Genomic DNA, 18621 nt, shown 5'->3' with positions numbered 1-18621 from the left:
CTGACACTGACAGAGGAGGCTGTGCTGGGTGTTTGTCGTCTGAGCGGCCGACACTGAGAGCAGGCGAATCTGGATACACTCAGTCCAGGAGGTTCATGTCTGGTGTATGTTATTTTAGCTCATGGTGATCATCTCATATTTGTCCTTCAGACTGTTGTCGTCGTCCTCCTCGTCTTCCTCCTCCTCCTCCTCCTCCACCTGGTGGGGCTTCTCGGGCTCTTCGCGGGGGTGGTGCAGCTCGATGAGCAGGTAGTAGATGAGGGCCGCGACCACTCCCCCGACCATGGGCCCCGCCACAGGGATCCACCACCAGTAGTTTGCAGTGCTGAGGGGATGAAGGAGTTCGACAGTTAAACACATCTCTGGCAGTGAGTCAAGCATCTGACAGCAACATCAGCGCAGGTCAGAGGAGCCGTCACTGGATCATTTACAACCATCGACTGCATCTGTCAAATACATGTGACCTTATATAACTAGTGGGGTTCATGTCAGCAGCTTCAAAACAAACCTGAACACATGAAACTGACAAAAGGATCTAGGCAGACACATATACATTTCTATATTGCACATAAGATAAAAACATAATGTATCAAATTTTAATCACAAACTGAATTTATTTGTTATTAAAGATTAGATTCCCAAAATTTTATTTTTGGAATATAAAACCAAAATTGCATTACACCCACATGAAGCTCTCATTCATACCAACATCTATCACACGACTCACTGAGGAAGCATGTTGATTCAGCCATGGATCTCAATAAACTTTTCACTTTGTCAGACACATTTTACACTCTGGCTATTAGATTGTAATGCCAGTTTAGTTTTTTAATCTTGTATACAATATAACCTTTCAGTGATTTATCTTCTTAAGTGTTTTTATTTGCAGTTGCAATATTCAACTCCGTTTTATTCTGCATTATTATTCTGGGCCTTACACGATATGTCCCAGTGTCCTGCTCTACAGCTGCTGCAGCACTTTGAATCAAGAAGAATTTGCCCATGGGGACAATAAAGTATATTTGATTTTATGAAGTTACACAAACAACTAATCAAACACCCTGTTTATGACAATTACCAGAAACGTTTATTTTTTTTATCTCTTTCATTCATATTCTACAATTAGGGAGATGTTTAGATGTAAAATATATATTTTTTAAATATTATTTTATAAAATGTTTTTCTATTTAATTAACAGAACTTTTTTTTAACTTTGGCATATTCAAACTATTAAACAAGTTTCACCCTGATCATTGCAACAAGACCCACACATGTTATATTTATCGGTATTTGAATCAACCAAGAGAAATCACAGTGAATAAATATGATGTATTAAAAACAAGAACCCAATCTGTCTTCTTCTGTCGCACAGTTACCTAAAAACCTCCATCCCCCATCCAGCAATGGCCGTGAACAGCCGGGGTCCCAGGTCTCTGGCAGGGTTCAGGGGGTATCCGCAGTTCAGTCCCATGGACACTCCGATGGCCATGATGACGAGTCCGATGGCCAGCGGCTCCACGCCTTTCGGAGCTCCGATGTTCCCATCATCGATGATGGCAAGGATACACAAAACCAGCATCCCTGTCCCAACCACCTGGAGAAACAGAGCGAGAGGATGAACGCTGCAGTGACACAACAGACACCGGTGAACTCCCTGTTATAAGTGATTTATTTTTATTCATCATTCCTATGTCACCCTGTTGCTTATTTAGCTTTGAGTTACCTCCCTCTCCTGCACTTAGCCTTGAGTAAATCATGTATATATATTGTATATCTTTTTAATAACTGCATTTAAATGTGCAAACTAATATGTTAAATGTGTAGTTTTACATATATCAGGCTTTTTGCGTTAAACCTTTGACTTTTTGGTCTTTCAGACCTTGTACCTGAATATATGTCACTAAAGCAAGTTTCAAATGTAGGTATTTAAGCGTTGTAAGTTATTTTAACCAAAGGTTTTTAGGCCCTACACCTCAAAGCACTTCAGCTACACAGATCTAACGAAGGAAACTTTGAGATGAGCAGTTAGACCTGACTGGATTTATCTCAGAGCTTCATCTGATGTGGTTTTCAGCCGGTAGGTAGACGTGTTATCTTTGGATCGCTGCACCAACTAGCCAGACCAGACTGAGAAATGGTGTTAAGTATGGATCTGACCTCCCAGTGAACGACAGGAAATGGGTCAAAACCGAGCAAAAGAGGGATGTTCTCACACTAAATGGGACGATCAATCTTGCATTAGCCACATTTGCCAGACTTTGTGGAATTTAGAGGCTGAATGGGAGCGGCAGGTCAGAGTGGAGGCGTGTGTGTATGTGTGTGTATGTGTGTGTGTGTGTGTGTGTGTGTGTGTGTGTGTGTGTGTGTGTGTGTGTGTGTGTGTGTGTGTGTGTGTGTGTGTGTGTGTGTGTGTGTGTGTGTTTGTGTGTGTGTGGTTGGGTCACGGTGACCAGATCTCACCTGGTCGATGAAGCCGCCGAGGACTGACAGGTGTCTCGCTGGGTAGGAAGCAAAGATGTGGCCTGTTGCATTGATTCCAGTCACTGACAGAATCCCGCTGGTGAAGTCCATGAAAGCATCTGTGCAGAGGACAAACAGACAAATTGTTGCTTATGATTACATATTCCGTTTTAATACAGTTTGGGAGACACTATGCCATGAGAGGTCACGTTTTAAGAAGCATTAATAAATTATATGAAGAGAGTGACGTTCAGGTGTATTCACCGTAGTATAATCCAAAGACTGCAGCAGCTCCGGCAAAGGCACCGAGAAACTGAGCGATGACGTAGAAGGGAAATTTCCAAATCTTCAGTTTGCCCAGAATCACCATGGCCAGAGAGACAGCAGGGTTGACGTGGCCCCCTGGGAGGGAGGATAGATCACAGGGTGAAGGAGGGGAGCAGTGGGTGGGGGTGTCTGGCATCATACCCTCTTCATTATATGCAAGGCGGCCCCCCCAATTTATAGGAAGCAGCAGGAGGGTAGCAGCCCCTGGGACGCTGCTGGGTTTGGTTATTCGTTCCAGGCCACAAGGGCACAACAATGGTCACAAATGTACTTTATTTTATAATTTATATTTTAGCAGTAATAATTTAAATGTTAGGTGTTTATTTAATATACTTTATTTTAATACTTTAATTCATACGTTTTATTTTAATTTGTATATTCTATTATTTATAAAAAAAAAATTGCTTGTGTGGTTTTTTAAAATATTTTCAAGCATGGTTCAAAGGGAGCCTGTGATATAATAATTTCATTGAATTGAATCTTGAAATCATCCTGTAAGTCAAAAAGCAAAAGTGAGCATTACTCTGTTCCTTCTTTAATCAAACTGTTCACAGATCCTGCAGGTGTTTAATTAAAAACATATTAGAAAGGTTGGTTTCTCTAAAAAAGATAACGAGATGAACTCTTTATCTATCTATCTATCTATCTATCTATCTATCTATCTATCTATCTATCTATCTATCTATCTATCTATCTATCTATCTATCTATCTATCTATCTATCTATCTATCTATCTATCTATCTATCTATCTATCTATCTATCTATCTATCTATCTATCTATCTATCTATCTATCTATCTATCTATCTATCTATCCATCCATCCATCCATCCATCCATCCATCCATCCATCCATCCATCCATCCATCCATCCATCATCCATCCATCCATCCATCCATCCATCCATCCATCCATCCATCCTCCCTTCCTTCCTTCCTTCCATCCATCCATCCATCCTCCGTTCCATCCTTCCTTCCTTCCTTCCTTCCTTCCTTCCTTCCTTCCTTCCTTCCTTCCTTCCTTCCTTCCTTCCTTCCTTCCTTCCTTCCTTCCTTCCTTCCTTCCTTCCTTCCTTCCTTCCTTCCTTCCTTCCTTCCTTCCTTCCTTCCTTCCCTGTTTTTGAGTAATGTGCAGGTTTGCAGTGCATGTTGTACACTGTCTGAAATACTTATATCTGTCCTTGAAATGAGTGAAATGTTTTGGTCGTTTTGATGTGTTGATGCTGCTCAGAGGAGGCGACCGGTCTCCATCATAGACGAGTGAACGTAGCCTGTGATCGATGGAGTTTGCAGGACATCCAGTGCCCCGGGTTACATGTGACCCTGGAGAGTCTGTGCACTAGCGCTAACAAATCAATGCTCAATACGCATGCATTGAATCCGAAGGGAACGCTGGCCCATTCCCGTCCACACTGGAGCTGCTGAGGTGACAGAAGACCATAAAGTTGCTTTTTAACAAGCTGCAGACCGCATGAGTAACTGTGTTTGGATTGGAACACATGGAACAAACTGACTCAGACTGTTTTATATGTTCTGGCACAGGTTGTTTTTAATAACTATCAATTCTTTTTAAGAGTCTGTAGCAGTAAAGAGGAGATTGGATGGCAGGAAGGAAGCTGAATATGCAAAAAAACAACCATGGTATTAAAACAGTTTCTAAATTTTAGTTAATTTGACAGCAGCAAATTTCAATATCGTCCATCAACACGTATTCACTGTTTGGTTCATGCATTCAATTCAAAGTATCATCTCAAACCCTGCTGGTGAGGTGCTGTGGCTCGTGTAATATAAGTATTGAAGTGATATTTACCTGACACTCCACCGGAAACATACGCTGCCATCATCAGTCCCACAGAGAAGCCGATGTGGACGGTGAGAGGTTCGCCCAGGGTGTTTCGACTGAGGACGGTCTGAGCGACTGAGCCACAGCCGAACAACTGACCAAAGAGGGGGGGAGAGGACGACAGGATGTTACCCACAACTCAAGTCCCTTTAAACTCATTTTCAAGGGGAAGTCATCAGTCTGAGGGATCTGGACTTGAACAACAAAGTGAAATTAACACATAACATTCAATTAAGAAGAAAACTAAAGAAAAAGAAGATGCACTTTAAATCAATCATAAAGCGAATAAAAAACATTAAGTGCAATATATTTTTCTGTCAAAACACATTTTTATCAAACAGAATTTTACTCACGACCAAGACAAACGTCCCCAGGAATTCTGCCAGGAATTCCTTGAGTATTCCATGTTTGAGAGCACAGTGTTGCCTCATGATTCCCTTGAGTGGTATTGCCATGTATCACTTTGGAAATCGCCGGTGAAAACTGCTGCCAGACGTCCAGCAGTGTGTGAACCTCTGCAGCTGATCAGAGGGTTCAAATCCCCAACTCTGCCCCACCGCAGCCACTCAGCACAGACCATTGATCCGTGGGTACAACCACACGCTTCTCGTCTAGTGCCTCTTCAGAACACGCAAACATCCACATTCGAGGTTTGTCTCACGTTTCCCTTTAAATGTGCATTAAAATCTGATTTCTTTGATTTATATGTGTTGCTACGGACAAACTCAGATGAACTGAAACATCAGACAGCTGGATTTATTTAAGTTTTAACAGTTTCTGGAGGTGTATAAACACAAATGCATTTTAATACATTTATTCATCAGTTTAAAATTGGCAGTTTGCTCCATATTAACTCACACGGCAATGGATTGAAAAAAAATCTATGGAAGTATAAATATGTCAGTTTGTAGCAGGTTGAAAAAACATGTTTATCAGATATTGTAGTTATGCACTTCGCCACCGGAGGGCAGCCTTGGCGAGGGGCCACTGCTGCTCACAACATGAAACACAATGAAATCACACCTGAGTTGTTAATATGCAGAATTATTAAATTAAAGATTCCTTAGTCAATCAGAGCCAAAGTCGTCCGCTTCATTCCCGCCGTCCTCCGCCACCTTGATGAGAGGAGGAGATTTTTTCCTTCGCCTGTGAACGCAAAGAACAGAACTCCTCGTGATTACATTCAAGTGAGAAGGTCAAACATGGAGGCCGAGGGCAGAGGGGGAGAGGTCACCTCATCTCGTTCCTCAGCGTGCTCACTTGGCCGTGAAGCTGCTCGTTGGCCTCGATCTGCTCGTCCACCTCTCGCTGCAGCTTCTTTTTGCTGTGCTCCAGACGCTCGATCTCCTCCTCCGCCTCGTCCATCTGCCTCTTCGACGTCTTCAGCCTCTGAGTCAGCTGCAGAGTTCACCAAAGTGTAACATTATATCCCGAGTCAAGTCTCTGCTGCTCCTGATGACTCAAATTCATTTCTTCGTGGTTAAAAAAGCAAAAAACTGCATGGTGTCTACCTGGTCTCTCTGGCTCTGCAGGTTGACTTGCTCCTCGTCCGCCTGCATCTTCATCTCCTTCACTTTGCGCTCCAGCTTGCGGTTCGCTTGTTGCAGGCTGTTGTTGTCCCTGTGAGCAGAAGCATCGGGAGATCACATTGCTGTAACACCTCAAGTGTGTTTGGAGCCGAGATACTCTGACTCCCACGACCACAGGGAAAGTGATAGGAGTCGGTTAGTTTAGTATGTGATTGAGCTCTTATCCAAAGTGTTGGCCTGCACTGCACTGGTAAATACAAACTGTGTGTAGAGGAATGTGTATAAGGGATAATAATATGCAGATGCTGACTGTTCTTCTCCCTGCAGCTTCTCCTCCAGCTCCTGGATGCGACTGCTGAGTTTGGAGACCAGTGAATCCTGGTTGGTCCTCTGTGATCCTTCCAGATGAGTCACTCTGCTCTTCAGGTCTTTATTCTAAAGAAGGAAAATCAAACAGAAGACGTATATCGGAGATGCAGCAGATTCTAAAGATTTGTTTTAAAGGTTAACACGGTATTTCAAAGATAGGAGAATTACAAATATATGTAGCAGGAATATTATCAAATGAATACTTTGGGGCAGTGTGATGGGGTCAGGGGTCAGAGGTCAGAGGTCAGTACCTGTCTCTCCAAGCTCATCTTGTCACACTCCAGGTCTTGTCTGACCGCACGCTCCTGCAGCAGCTCGTTCCTCATCTGATCCATCTGCCACACACACACACAATCACACACACACACACACACACACACACACACACACACACAGAGCGAGAGTTCAGTCACAACACAGTGAGTAGGGTAAATGTTTGGTAAGTTAACCAGGACCTGTGCATATGTGGTCCCTCTTAATTAAAAACATGCCTGTGCGTTATTAAAGAGGACAGGACATGACAACAGGCATTTTCCGGTTAAATGAAAAGTTTCCAGCTTAAACTCCTGAACCCAGAGGAAATGCTCTGTCTGTCGTGAGCGGCCACATCAGATCTCCAGTCTCTCTCCCCTCTAATAACATGCAGAGGCCCAGTGAAGGGAGTGTGAATAGCTGCACACAATAGTTCACTCTTATTTGTCTTTGCACTGCACCCAAAACAGTGTTTAGTAGCAATTAGTCTGCATCACTTTTCTCCCATGAATGGTGGCCTACTTCACCGACGCACCGAGGACGTGAGGCTGCTGCGACGGCGTCAGATGAAGACGTGTATGTTAAGACAGAGGAGATGTGACATATTTCAGGGCAGTTACACGGCGAGTGTGAAGAATGAAAGCATAACTCGTCTAATGATCCGCTCTGAACACACCAATCAGAAGCTTTCAGGGTCGGAGGGGAAATCCGAGCGCTCAGCTCTACATCTGTTTGTGATCAAAACAGATGTAGGGCGTGGAGCTCACACCAGAGACTGAGCTTATTTTATTACTGATGGGTCGTCTCGTTGCAAATTCATGAACGTTTACAAAAAGAAAATGAGAAGTGCGTGAGAAAGAGAAAGGAAAAAGGAGACAGAGAGGGAGTGAACCTGCCTGATCTTTGGTTTTGTCTAATCGCTCCATCAGGCAGTCGGCACTGCTGCGCTCATCATTGAGATCTTCTACTAGGTGACTGATTCTTCCCTGAGAGGAGAGGAAAACATGAAGAATGGGTCAAATCATCATCAAAACACTCGTATTACAATACATAGAACACAATAATACAGAGGACATGATGAATCCGTCTCCAGAGGCTGTGGTTGGAAAACTGACTCAGAGAAAAAGGGATATTGGGTAATAACATATGTGGAGCCTGGAGGGGAAGCAAGACAAATATAATAGCTTCTGAAAAACTGAATCAAATGAGATTTCTGTGTGGACCAGAGAGTTCGACAATGGAAACCGGGCGAAAGAGGAAAAGAAGATTCCTGAGAACACCCAGACAGGTCTGATAACTTTTGACTGTAAACACCAGCTTCCCCGGCTGATACGCTGTGTCAACAGTGAGTGTGCCGGAGTCACAGTGTTGTGTTTTGTCATCAGCAAGACAAACAGTGTTTAGCTGTGAGATGCAGTTACTACGGCTCAGTCCAGCGCCCTTTTAGTTCCCAGGAACAAGAGAATGTAAATACTGGCACCTGAACAGATAAACAGTCCAGAGGAGTTAAGTTTAGTTAAGTCTCACATTAAAAGCTACAGTGGTTAAACACAGTTTTAGAGCAGCTTTACACTCAGAGACATTCTAAACCATTTGTCCTAAAAACTTTTAAAAACTGGATGTTTGACTTGAATGACAATAGTAAAGCACAACTGTAATAATAAAATACAAATTATAAAATAAATACTATACAATACTGAACACGCCCTTATAGCATTTTTTCTAAAATGATAGATAACATCTAAGAGAACATTTTTTACTTTTACTTTGACCTTTTATTTTGGGCCATGTCCCAACCACTAACATGGAGGAGGCAGAGTATATGGAAGGGGGCGATTGAGGCAATATTGCGGCGTCATGATGTCATCCACCTTTATATATAGTCTTGTCCTATATATTTATATACAGGAAACGAGACTGTATATTTATTTGTAGTCCCGTGTGGAAGTCTTGCAGAGACGTTTACCTCCATGAGTTTGACCTGCCGCTCTCTCTCCTCCACGGTGGCTGCGCTCCTCTCCTCCAACTCCTCCAGCCTCTGCTCCAGCTCCTGCCCCCGCAGCTGGGCCTCCTGCTGATCCCCACGGCACCGCTGCAGCTCCTCATCCAGAGGAAGGAGCTGAACGGGGAGGAGACCATGGAGTAAACACACACCATGAGTTAGGGTAACATGGAGACTTTGGTGCTGGCGAATAAATACGAGGTAATTAAGAGAACATGGAATTAATCAAGTCTGGTAACACATCTAACATCAAACTCCTATTTCCCTCGGACTTGGTGATTTCATTTTGATGACTAAGACAGTTGAACCTAAAGCTGATGAATCAGAGAGACAATGAGCACCACACCTCTTCCTGCAGTTTTTTGGCCGCCTGTCTGGATTTCTCCAGCTCTGCTCCTTTCTCCTGCAGCTGTCTCCGCAGCTCGGCCAACTCCCTCTGACTCTTCTCTCTGGCCTCGTCGACCTGGTTCTGGAGCACGTCTGTGGACGCCTCGCACTCCTCCATGATGCTATTCATCTGAGCAGATGGAAAAACAAAGCGCTTCTACGGTGAGCTAAGTGTATACAAGAAGATAAGGGATGAAGGAAACAAGACAAATCAGCTGCTGATCTCATATTGCTTCAGGGTCTTTTTAGGTCTAATAAATAAATGGTGTTTTTCTAGTCTTTCATCCATACACACACACACTCATGCATGTGCATCTACATACAGCTCTTTATCACACATCAGGGGCAATTTGGGGTTCAGTATCTTGCCCAAGGACACCTCTGAATGGGGACAGATTTGGTAAATATAAATAAATAAGCCAATAAATAGCCACTGTCTTCCTCTCACCTTCCTCTGCAGTAGCTCCACTGCTCGGTCCTGCATCCTCCTCTCATCCTCCAGTTCAGTTTTCAGCTTCCACAGCTCCTCCATTTGTTTCCTCTCGTCCTTGAGCTTCTCTTTCAGGTCCCTGTGCTCGTGATTGAGTTTGGTCAACTTACTCTGTCAGAGGAAAAACAATGGAGAACTGTGAGGTACCAATCATTTGTTTAACATAGGCACTTTGAAAGAGAGGTGGGATGACAAGCAACATCGCAGCTGCTCCTCAGAGACCAACATGGTCTTACCTGCACATCCTCCAGCCGACTGAGCAGCGATTGGTTAGACTGACTCATGTCCTCCTCGTTCCTCCTCACATCCTTCAGCATTTCCTCAACTTGCTGCTTTTCTCTCTAAGAACAAGACATCAGCAGTGATCAACATATAAATCCATCCAACCATTAACAAAAAACAGCCTGGAGACTCCAATCCACTTTACCCCAACCTGCATGTTTTTGGAATGATAAGAGGAAGCTGGTCCCCGGAGAAAACCCAGTCACACAAAGCTCACATAGAAACGCCAAACACAAAAATGCCAGATAAAATGATTTAGATAAACTTTTGAAAGTTTATCTAAACACCTTCTCCCCACCTCCAGCTGCTTCGCCCTCTGCTCCAGAAGCCTCTCGGTGGTTCGAGCCTCCTGGATCCCCAGACTCAGCTGATCCACTCTCTTGTTGAGCTCCTGCACCTTTCCCCTCAGCTGGTCTCGCTCTTGGCTCAGCTCCTTCAGCTGCACCTTTGCGACACCTTTCTCCTCCTCCACCTCCACCTTCTCTTGACACAGCATGCCGTTGCTCTAAAAGACCAATTGGAGAATATAAACGATGAACCCCATAAGGGAAATAGAAGACACGTCAAAAAGTCTTGCACGTCTTGCATGTTACCTCTTTGGCCAGGTCTAAATCTCCGAGCAGCTTCTGCAGCTCCTGCTCATATTCCTCCTTCAGAGCGGCCATGTATTGGTCATGAGATTCCACCTCCTCTTTGAGCGCCCCCTTCAGGGCAACCAGCTCCCTTTCCAGGTGGTGCAGCACCTCCTCCTGCTCCTCCTTCACCTGCAGCGTCTCCAGGAAGTCGGCACGCAGCTGTGCCATATCCTGACAGATAATCCATAACATTTCAGTGTCACTCACCACCAGTGCAATGAAGACGCTTTGAAGCTGCTGCTGATTTGTGATCTGTATCTTCTACACCTGCTTTCATTTACCTTCAGGAGGATTTCTTTCTCTGTGTTTATCACCTCGGCCTTCTTGGCTTGGTCAAGCTCATCGTGCATCTCAGAGAGCTGCTGCTGAAGATCTTTCATCTCCGTACGAGAACGTTCCCTCTCCGCCTTCATCTGATTCAGTCTGACGACGTACACGCAAGACAAGAATGTGAAGTTAGAATTCTGTGTAACCCAGCTCTGGGTTTGTAGAACAGGACTAGATAACAAAAACATAATATCTGCACACATAATCCGAATGGTATTTGACTCCGACGATCTCCATCAGATCACATGTTACAGTTAACATGAATGAGTACGAGCATGAGCTTCACTAAGACACAGCACTGAGCTTAAGTCTGGGTTTTCACTTTAGTTCTACATGTCTGTTTTATTTGCTGTTAATGTAAAACATGCATTATCCTCTGTGGCTCTGAAATAGCTTTGAGACTTATTTAAAGAACCAATAGGGAATACACTTAAGCTGCTCTCAGACATGCACTGAAGTACAAACAATATCCTGAACTTTTCCTGAGGGATTGTATCGGAGGAAGCAAATGTCTAAGTCAGTTGCTCTGGACATTTTCTGAAGTGGTTTCCTGCCAGCTTCCCAGCAAAATGTATGTAAAATGTCCGTGTGAGCCCATGTACACTTGGAAAGACAATGAAATTCATGGGTTTTTGGTGATGATGTGACGCTGGTGCCGATGTGCTGTAAACACAAACATGTGATCTCCGCAGTGGAATTTAAACGTTGCGTCCCGCCTCCTGCACGTTCTACTCAGACACCACCCCTTGACTGAACGCTCCAGACATTTTCCTGTTGTTGTGAACCCGCCTGACCTGGATAATCTCCTGCTGTGTTCTTCATATGTTAAAGGCCAAATGGCGGAAAATGTCCAGACCGTTTTTTCCGGAGAAAAACTAAAACAACTTTATTTGCCTTTTTGCTAAGAGAAGACTTGATCATTGATACAACTCATGTCTGTGTGGTAAATATGAATCTACAACCAGTAGAGAGTAAACATAAGACAATAGTTTTTTTTTATTGTAGCGCCTTAGAGCTACAAGATGTACTCTGAGACTTTTCTGAATGAGCGGGAGTTGAAATCCTTACTCCTGTTTGGTGGACTGAAGCTCTGCCTGGATTTCAGCCAGCCTGTCCCTCAGCTTGCTGAGCTCTGTCTGACTCTTGGTCAGCTCTTCCTGAAGCCTCTTCTTCTCTGTCCTGGCCTTCTCACAGGCCAGGGCCAGGGTCTTTTCATTCTGCACAACACAACAACACCATCATCAGTCACAGGAACAGGAAGTGAGTGGTTTAGGCGTGAGTCAGCAGGATGGGGCCGCGCTGCACCTTCAGTTCAGTTTCCAGTTTTTGCCTCAGCCCAGTCACTTCTTTTTCCAGCACCGTCTGTTTCCCCTGTAGCCGCTTCACCTCTGCAGCGTAATCCTACATGAAAGGAGAGGCGCGGGAGTTTCAGGCAAAATCCTGCTGAACAACCATCAACGCTGGCAAACACATCATCCTGACACTCACTTTCTCCTCCTCCTCCACATTCTTAGCGGTCCTCCACTTTAGCTTGTTGATCCGTTGGAGCAGCAGATTGACTTTCCTCTCAGTTGTGGAGTCGTCGTCAGTCGTCCTGCAAAGCAAGACAAATATTTCACAAACACACTTACAGGGTGTAATGATAGAATTAAAAGTAGTCACTCACGACCTCAACAAATACCTGGTGGCACAGGGCTCTGAGCTCTTGGTATCCAGAGAGGAAAACAAGTATTCTTATAACTCTTAGAAATATAACAGCTCTGCATCTGCACATATTTGACAATTGGCACTGATGGATGTTAAAAACCTTCAGTGTAACAAAAGTTATGCTCCGCATTCCTGCCTTCTGTGTGTTTGAGCACACACAGCTGGATCAGCACACCCTTATCTGACTGTACTACACACCGTCCAGCTCAACCTCAGCTCAATGAGGAAAAACAAACACATTTATTACAATGTTATAAAGAAGAGCAGTTTGATATTATAGGAAATGTTGTTATCTTCCCATCGCAGAGTTAGATGAGATGATTGGTACCACTTGTCAGTTCTAGCAGCCAGTTAGCTTAGCTTAGCATAAAGACTAGAAACAGGTGGAAACTGCTAGCTTGGATCTGCACAATAGTTATTTAGCTGTAGTTGAGTTACTTAGGAGCATCACACAAAAACTATGTAACGGATTACCATGAATCCTTTACATTGCGAGTTTTCTCAGCAACAAATTCATAGATCTTAATCCCCAAATCAGGCACGCTATAGGGAGGTATCTCTGAGAGTGTGTGTTATTTGGTGCAGATGGATTGGTGATTGAATGATCGAATTTAAAAAGACTGGGCCTTGGTGAAGGTATGTTTGTATCTCATTTGTTTTCATCCAGGAAGTTACTGCACACCCGACCAATAATAAGTCCAGAATATGACCACTTGTGAAATCACAACTTGAAGAAATGTCCCCATTTCCAATATTCTTTCATAAGTGATTTTCTTCTAGTTTAATCCATCTGTTCATTATCGTCACCTCTAGGATGGAGCCAATCACGACTGACATTAGGCAAAGGGTGGTGTACACCCTGACAGTTGCCAGCTGAACTTCACCTCACTTCACTTAGATATTCATTGTATTAGAAACACTCATGCCTTGTTTCGTAGGGAAGCTGTTTGAATTGCCTCTGTGTTTACAAGGTGCTATATATATAAAGTTAACTTGGCTTTGCGCTAAGCTAAGCAGCTGCTGTGGCCTCATATTTACTGTAAAAACAGAAAAGTGCTATCAATATTCTCATCTCACTGTCAGCAGTAAGTTAAATCACCACTATTTCCAAAAACGTTGATTTATTATTTCAATTGAAAGTGCAGATTGCTGAGAACTCACCCATCCTGGAGGTAGGCGAACAGTACTTGTTTCGCGGTGTCTTCAGTTGGGTCGACTGAGACTTCTTGCTGTCCTTTCAGAAGATCAGGAGTGACCTGGTTAGAGAACGTACAGCGAATAAATAAAACCTTGGAGAGGACAACTGTGCTCTGAAGCAGATCTCATTACCTGAGTGTCTCGTTCGTCTGATTCATCCGTCTGGTCGCTACATGACCTGGAGTTGGACGCTTTCTCTGTTCTGTGAAGCAGTTTTGCAGCATGTGGAGATATGGTCTCTTTTCCATTATGAACTCTGGGCAGTGTGCTGTGCTTATTCTCCTCCCTTTGGTTCGCCAAAGAGCCGTCTACGCTATGGTTTCGAGCCCCAGCTGACCGGGAGAGATATGTCCCACCTGGGGTCTCCCCCCTGAGGCCCTTCAGAGTTGAGGGTCTGCTGGAGGAAGAGGAGCATGTGGAGGAGTCTGAGGGATGTCTGCTGTCCACGCTACGTGACCTTCGACAATGCTCAGGGTCCAGCCTGTTCCTCGGGCCACCCCTTCCCCTCCGCTGACTGCTGTTGAACTGACTTATCAGCTTCCCAACAGATACGATGGAGTCTGCTTCCACATAGTTCGGGGATCGTGTAGGGATGTGTCCACCTGCAGGAGGCATCTTGTTCTGGGCTTCTTCAACTGGGCCCTCCGCTGGCAGAGGGATCCTGGGTTTGGTCATGTTAGTGGTTTTCTCAGGAGTAAGTCCAGGTTGGGCAGCCGAGGCCTTTTTTGAAGGAATGAGGCGGGTGAGGTTATTACTTTCAGGGTCATAAGGGCTCAGAATCTCTGGATGTTGCTGATAATGAAATTCGGAGGAGGAAGCAGCCCTCTGTGTCTCAGCTGGGGAGCGTCTCTCATCCACTGACCTCCTCACCGTACCTGGGTTGTACCCGGCCTGGTGAGTTATGACTGAGACGTCTCTGTGGCTCTCCTGGCTCGAACTGTTCAGAACGATGTAAGGTTGACCTTTAATCCCTTGAACCTGCACCCTCACTCCAAACAAGTTGTCCTGCTCCTGCACGTAGCTCCTCTGTATCCTGACATCTGAAGAGCCGCTGAGTCTGTGAGACTCCATCCTGACTCCACGGGATGAACAGATCAACTGGCAAAACAAAAAAACAAAAACAGGTATAGGTTAAGAGTCTGCACTGAAGGAGACTGATCCTGTGTGGGAAGGTGAGCTGAAAACTGATGCATCTGGTTGGTCAAGCTGGGGTTGGTGTTTACAAAACACCAGAGCCGGGTTGGAGCGTCAGTCCCACACACACACAATAAACAGACACTGAGAACTGCCTGATATTGCCATGCAATGAAAACAGCTCCTCCTGTGTGCGTATGACAGCGTACTATTGTACAACCCGAGCTGAGCCCATGGAATGACGACTCCAACTGGCCGAGGTCTCCGAGGTGTCGTCACCCGCTTCGTGGTTTGACACTTGAGGAAAATCTTTGTCGATAAATATGTTAGGGTGAGGGTGAAACACCAGAACAGAGGAGGTGTTGTGCTGCAGACAAAACGACATCTTCTTGGACGCACCATCCTCTGCATGAATGAATGAATACATAATTTATTACACCACAGACTGCAGCTCCTAAGAGTACGTTTAGGAAGAAGTGTTCAATATCCTTCAAAAGAGAATTATTCACTGTTATGAATGGCTTTAACAGAAGTAATCACTCCCTCACTGATGGATCTGTTATGTTATAAGTCATTAAGAAGAACCACTTTCGGGTTGCCAGGTTGTCCTCCTCAAGCACACCTGCTCAGGTCTTTTAGTTAACTGTTAAATAAATGAGGAAGTCTGTAAAAATAGACCCTTTGTGGCATTTTATGCAACTAAGGTCACCAGACTAAAACTCGGGACATTGTGATTCCACGACCAGCGTCTTGCACCCCTGAGTTACCACGGAGACCACAATTCTGTGCAGGTTGTTCTTTTGAACCTTCAACAGAAAACTTCATGGATCAGTTAGAAATCATGAATAAGATTGTATTGTTTTGAAGGTTGTGAAGAATCCTCCTCTAACATGTTGCTTCCTTTGCCTTTAAACTAAACACTTAAGATTCATCAGAAAGTCCATTCAAATGAACTGTTTGACCACAGAAACTCATTCATCAGCATCTTTAACAACATCACTTCATCAACACTGGCTTCTTAAAAAGGTCAAAGAGTCTTTAAGGGTCTCCTTAATGAATAAAAGCCAAATTAAGTCTCATGCAGAAGTAGGATTTTATACAACCTGGCAACCAATTGATACACTTATTTATATCTAAGAATAAACTGTGTTTGAAACAAAATATTTACTAACCATTAACAACAACATTAATTACAGATTATAATGATTTATATACATATACGACTATTAATACAAATACTTGTATAATATCACTTGTAAATGTAGTAAAGTTTAGATTAGTTCACACAACATGAATTCAAAAATACTTGTAGGGTGTGGTAGAAACCAGGCACAGCTTATATGAAAACCACAACCAAATATACTAACAAAATAAAAATAAAATATCAACAAACCAAAAAATAATAACTTTTAAGTGTCTTGCTGGTTTATCCGGTTTTGGGCTACTTGTTGACACTGTTACCTTCACACAAACAGACTCAACCGTCATTTACATTATATTTAGGAACCTAAACTATACACGTCACAGAAAACTGTAGGTTCCTCTGAAGTTGTGGAAGAGAGCAGGTAAAGTGAATAAGAAGGGACAGGATGGTCCCTGAACTCACCACAGAGCTCAGCAGCAGCAAACGACGCGTCTGTCCATGATCAATATCACACGAACTGTAGTGAGTCGATGTGTGTAGGGGGGGGGGGGGAGGAATAGAGAGAGAGAGAGAGAGAGAGAGAGAGAGAGAGAGAGAGAGAGAGAGAGAGAGAGAGAGAGAGATCACAGTCTGTCCGCTAACACACTCTTTCTCCTCCTCCTCCTCCTCCTCCTCCTCCTCCTCCTCCTCCTCCTCCTCCTCCTCTGTCCGGGCACCTCCTCCTGCCTGCCTCGCTCTGAGAGGCGTTCCTTTGACAGACACAGCACATATGACTGTGATCTATCTATCTATCTATCTATCTATCTATCTATCTATCTATCTATCTATCTATCTATCTATCTATCTATCTATCTATCTATCTATCTATCTATCTATCTATCTATCTATCTATCTATCTATCTATCTATCTATCTATCTATCTATCTATCTATCTATCTATCTATCTATCTATCTATCTATCTATCTATCTATCTATCTATCTATCTATCTATCTATCTATCTATCTATCTATCTATCTATCTATCTATCTATCTATCTTTCTATCTATCTTGGTCAGCTCTTCCGAACAATATTTTGTTTCAGAAATATTGGACCACTCCGGCCTCAGATGTTACAAAGATGTTATAATGTTTATGCTCCTTCTCCCACATTACTTATAGCATGTAAGAAGTTGTTTATATATAGAAACACAATATTTTACCTGGTTATAAAAAACTTTTAAACATCGTGATCATCACTGTTTTTGTTTACATACTTGTTTTTTATTGTCTCGTTGTGTATCTGTCCTTCACTGTTGGTTTGTTTATTTTCTTAATAAACTATGAATCATAATCCGGGATTACTTTTCACTTTCATTAACATTACCAGGCATTAAAGAACCAGTACTCAGGGACAGCATATGTGATTTTTGTCCACAGGAGTAAAATTACTTTTTAATGCGTACCGCCACCTCCTGGGGAGTCTAGGTATACACATGAGTACGCACCGCTCCTCTGAACCACTCCCTAAACAAAGAGGATCTGGTCTATATAACACTTAATGGACAGAGGCATACAATCTAAGATGTTCTAACAGAGATTATTGTGCTGTGATACAGGGGAGTCCTCTGATTAAAGTAATTATATTAAATTAAATGTGTCCCACACTGTGATTCTTTTAAGGCATCAGAAGCCAAGGTTGGAAACAACTGGGTTATTCTCTAATAATAGGTTTTTAAAGCAGGTTAAATCATCCAGTATCTAAAATCCAAAAATATAAAGGTAACTTTTTGGTAAGGCTGTCAAAAATATGTAGTAAAGTAGAAAATACAATGGTTTTCTCTGAAATGTGAATTTAAAAAAGCATAGAATGACACAGACACACACACAAAATAATGTGTCCGTCTTCTGTGTGTGCTTAGTTTCTCACATCTGCATGCCGAAGCTTCCTTAGCAACATACTGGATCCCTAAATTTGTCAGAACTTTAACCACCTATTCATTGCACAATGTCTTAAACTATGTCAATTTAAAATCAAAATTAATAAAAAAATTAAATACAATTAACCCTGCGCAGTCCACTACTTTTAAAGGATTAAAGTTTAGTTTGATCGAGGTTGAGGGGACTGCTTGGCCCCGGTGGAGGTACAGTATTAGTTGTAAGTGTTGTAGCTATTACAGATGTAGGGAACACAGATGTGACACTCAGTAAATACATTGCTTGTGGTGTAATTTTGTTATTTTATGATCAGTTAATATCAACATCTTCAAGTGTCATTAATTGATCATTTGAACTATTTATACTGTGTGTTTGTGTTGTTATCAAAAATGTACAATCAGACACACCAACTCAAAGTATTTGGGAAAAAAATACATTTATTGCTACATTATCATTTTGACACATGCCTGTTGGCTACTTCAAACTGTACACACTGTACATGTTATGATAGTATTTCAGATTATTCTTGATTAATATTTATTACCTGTTCGGCAGTGTGATAAGCAAACAAGACATCAGTTATTCTGTAACACTGTATTGCTCAGAGCATGAAACGTGGCTAG

The 18621-nt window shown here is 43.0% G+C and overlaps 2 protein-coding genes across 2 annotated transcripts; both read right to left on the bottom strand.

Moving 5' to 3' along the window:
* Positions 1-114: 114 nt before the first annotated feature.
* On the bottom strand, positions 115-5082 carry LOC133009701 (aquaporin-9-like). Its single transcript, XM_061077237.1, has 6 exons — positions 4981-5082; positions 4595-4721; positions 2725-2862; positions 2461-2579; positions 1377-1594; positions 115-325 (listed from the first exon to the last, which is right to left on the bottom strand). Exons 1-6 carry the CDS (start codon positions 5080-5082, stop codon positions 115-117), a joined length of 915 nt encoding a protein of 304 aa, XP_060933220.1.
* A 287-nt stretch (positions 5083-5369) lies between these two features.
* On the bottom strand, positions 5370-16583 carry LOC133009625 (cingulin-like protein 1). Its single transcript, XM_061077153.1, has 19 exons — positions 16545-16583; positions 13937-14902; positions 13769-13863; positions 12389-12494; positions 12206-12301; positions 11969-12117; positions 10855-10996; positions 10532-10744; positions 10237-10443; positions 9893-9997; positions 9615-9767; positions 9126-9296; positions 8744-8896; positions 7674-7763; positions 6777-6860; positions 6467-6591; positions 6139-6247; positions 5862-6025; positions 5370-5773 (listed from the first exon to the last, which is right to left on the bottom strand). Exons 2-19 carry the CDS (start codon positions 14873-14875, stop codon positions 5695-5697), a joined length of 3180 nt encoding a protein of 1059 aa, XP_060933136.1. The 5' UTR covers positions 14876-14902; positions 16545-16583; the 3' UTR covers positions 5370-5694.
* Between the last annotated feature and the right edge of the window lie 2038 nt (positions 16584-18621).

Source organism: Limanda limanda, chromosome 8 (genome assembly GCF_963576545.1).
Source record: "Limanda limanda chromosome 8, fLimLim1.1, whole genome shotgun sequence".
In the NCBI taxonomy this organism is placed as follows: Eukaryota; Metazoa; Chordata; class Actinopteri; order Pleuronectiformes; family Pleuronectidae; genus Limanda; species Limanda limanda.
The sequence above is the reverse complement of the archived record's forward strand: the minus strand, read 5'-3'. Positions and strand labels throughout refer to the sequence as shown.

Excerpts from the sequence above, each read along its gene's own strand:
- LOC133009625 (XM_061077153.1), bottom strand. The coding sequence starts at position 14,875 with ATGGAGTCTCACAGACTCAGCGGCTCTTCAGATGTCAGGATACAGAGG. Across the intron at positions 10,997-11,968 it reads CTTCAGTCCACCAAACAGGA|ACTGAATCAGATGAAGGCGG; the intron begins GTAAGGATTTCA and ends GTACGTCGTCAG. Across the intron at positions 5,774-5,861 it reads ACGCTGAGGAACGAGATGAG|GCGAAGGAAAAAATCTCCTC; the intron begins GTGACCTCTCCC and ends TTGCGTTCACAG.
- LOC133009701 (XM_061077237.1), bottom strand. The coding sequence starts at position 5,082 with ATGGCAATACCACTCAAGGGAATCATGAGGCAACACTGTGCTCTCAAA. Across the intron at positions 4,722-4,980 it reads TGGGGACGTTTGTCTTGGTC|TTGTTCGGCTGTGGCTCAGT; the intron begins GTGAGTAAAATT and ends CTCTTTGGTCAG. Across the intron at positions 1,595-2,460 it reads TCGGCGGCTTCATCGACCAG|GTGGTTGGGACAGGGATGCT; the intron begins GTGAGATCTGGT and ends CTGTTTCTCCAG.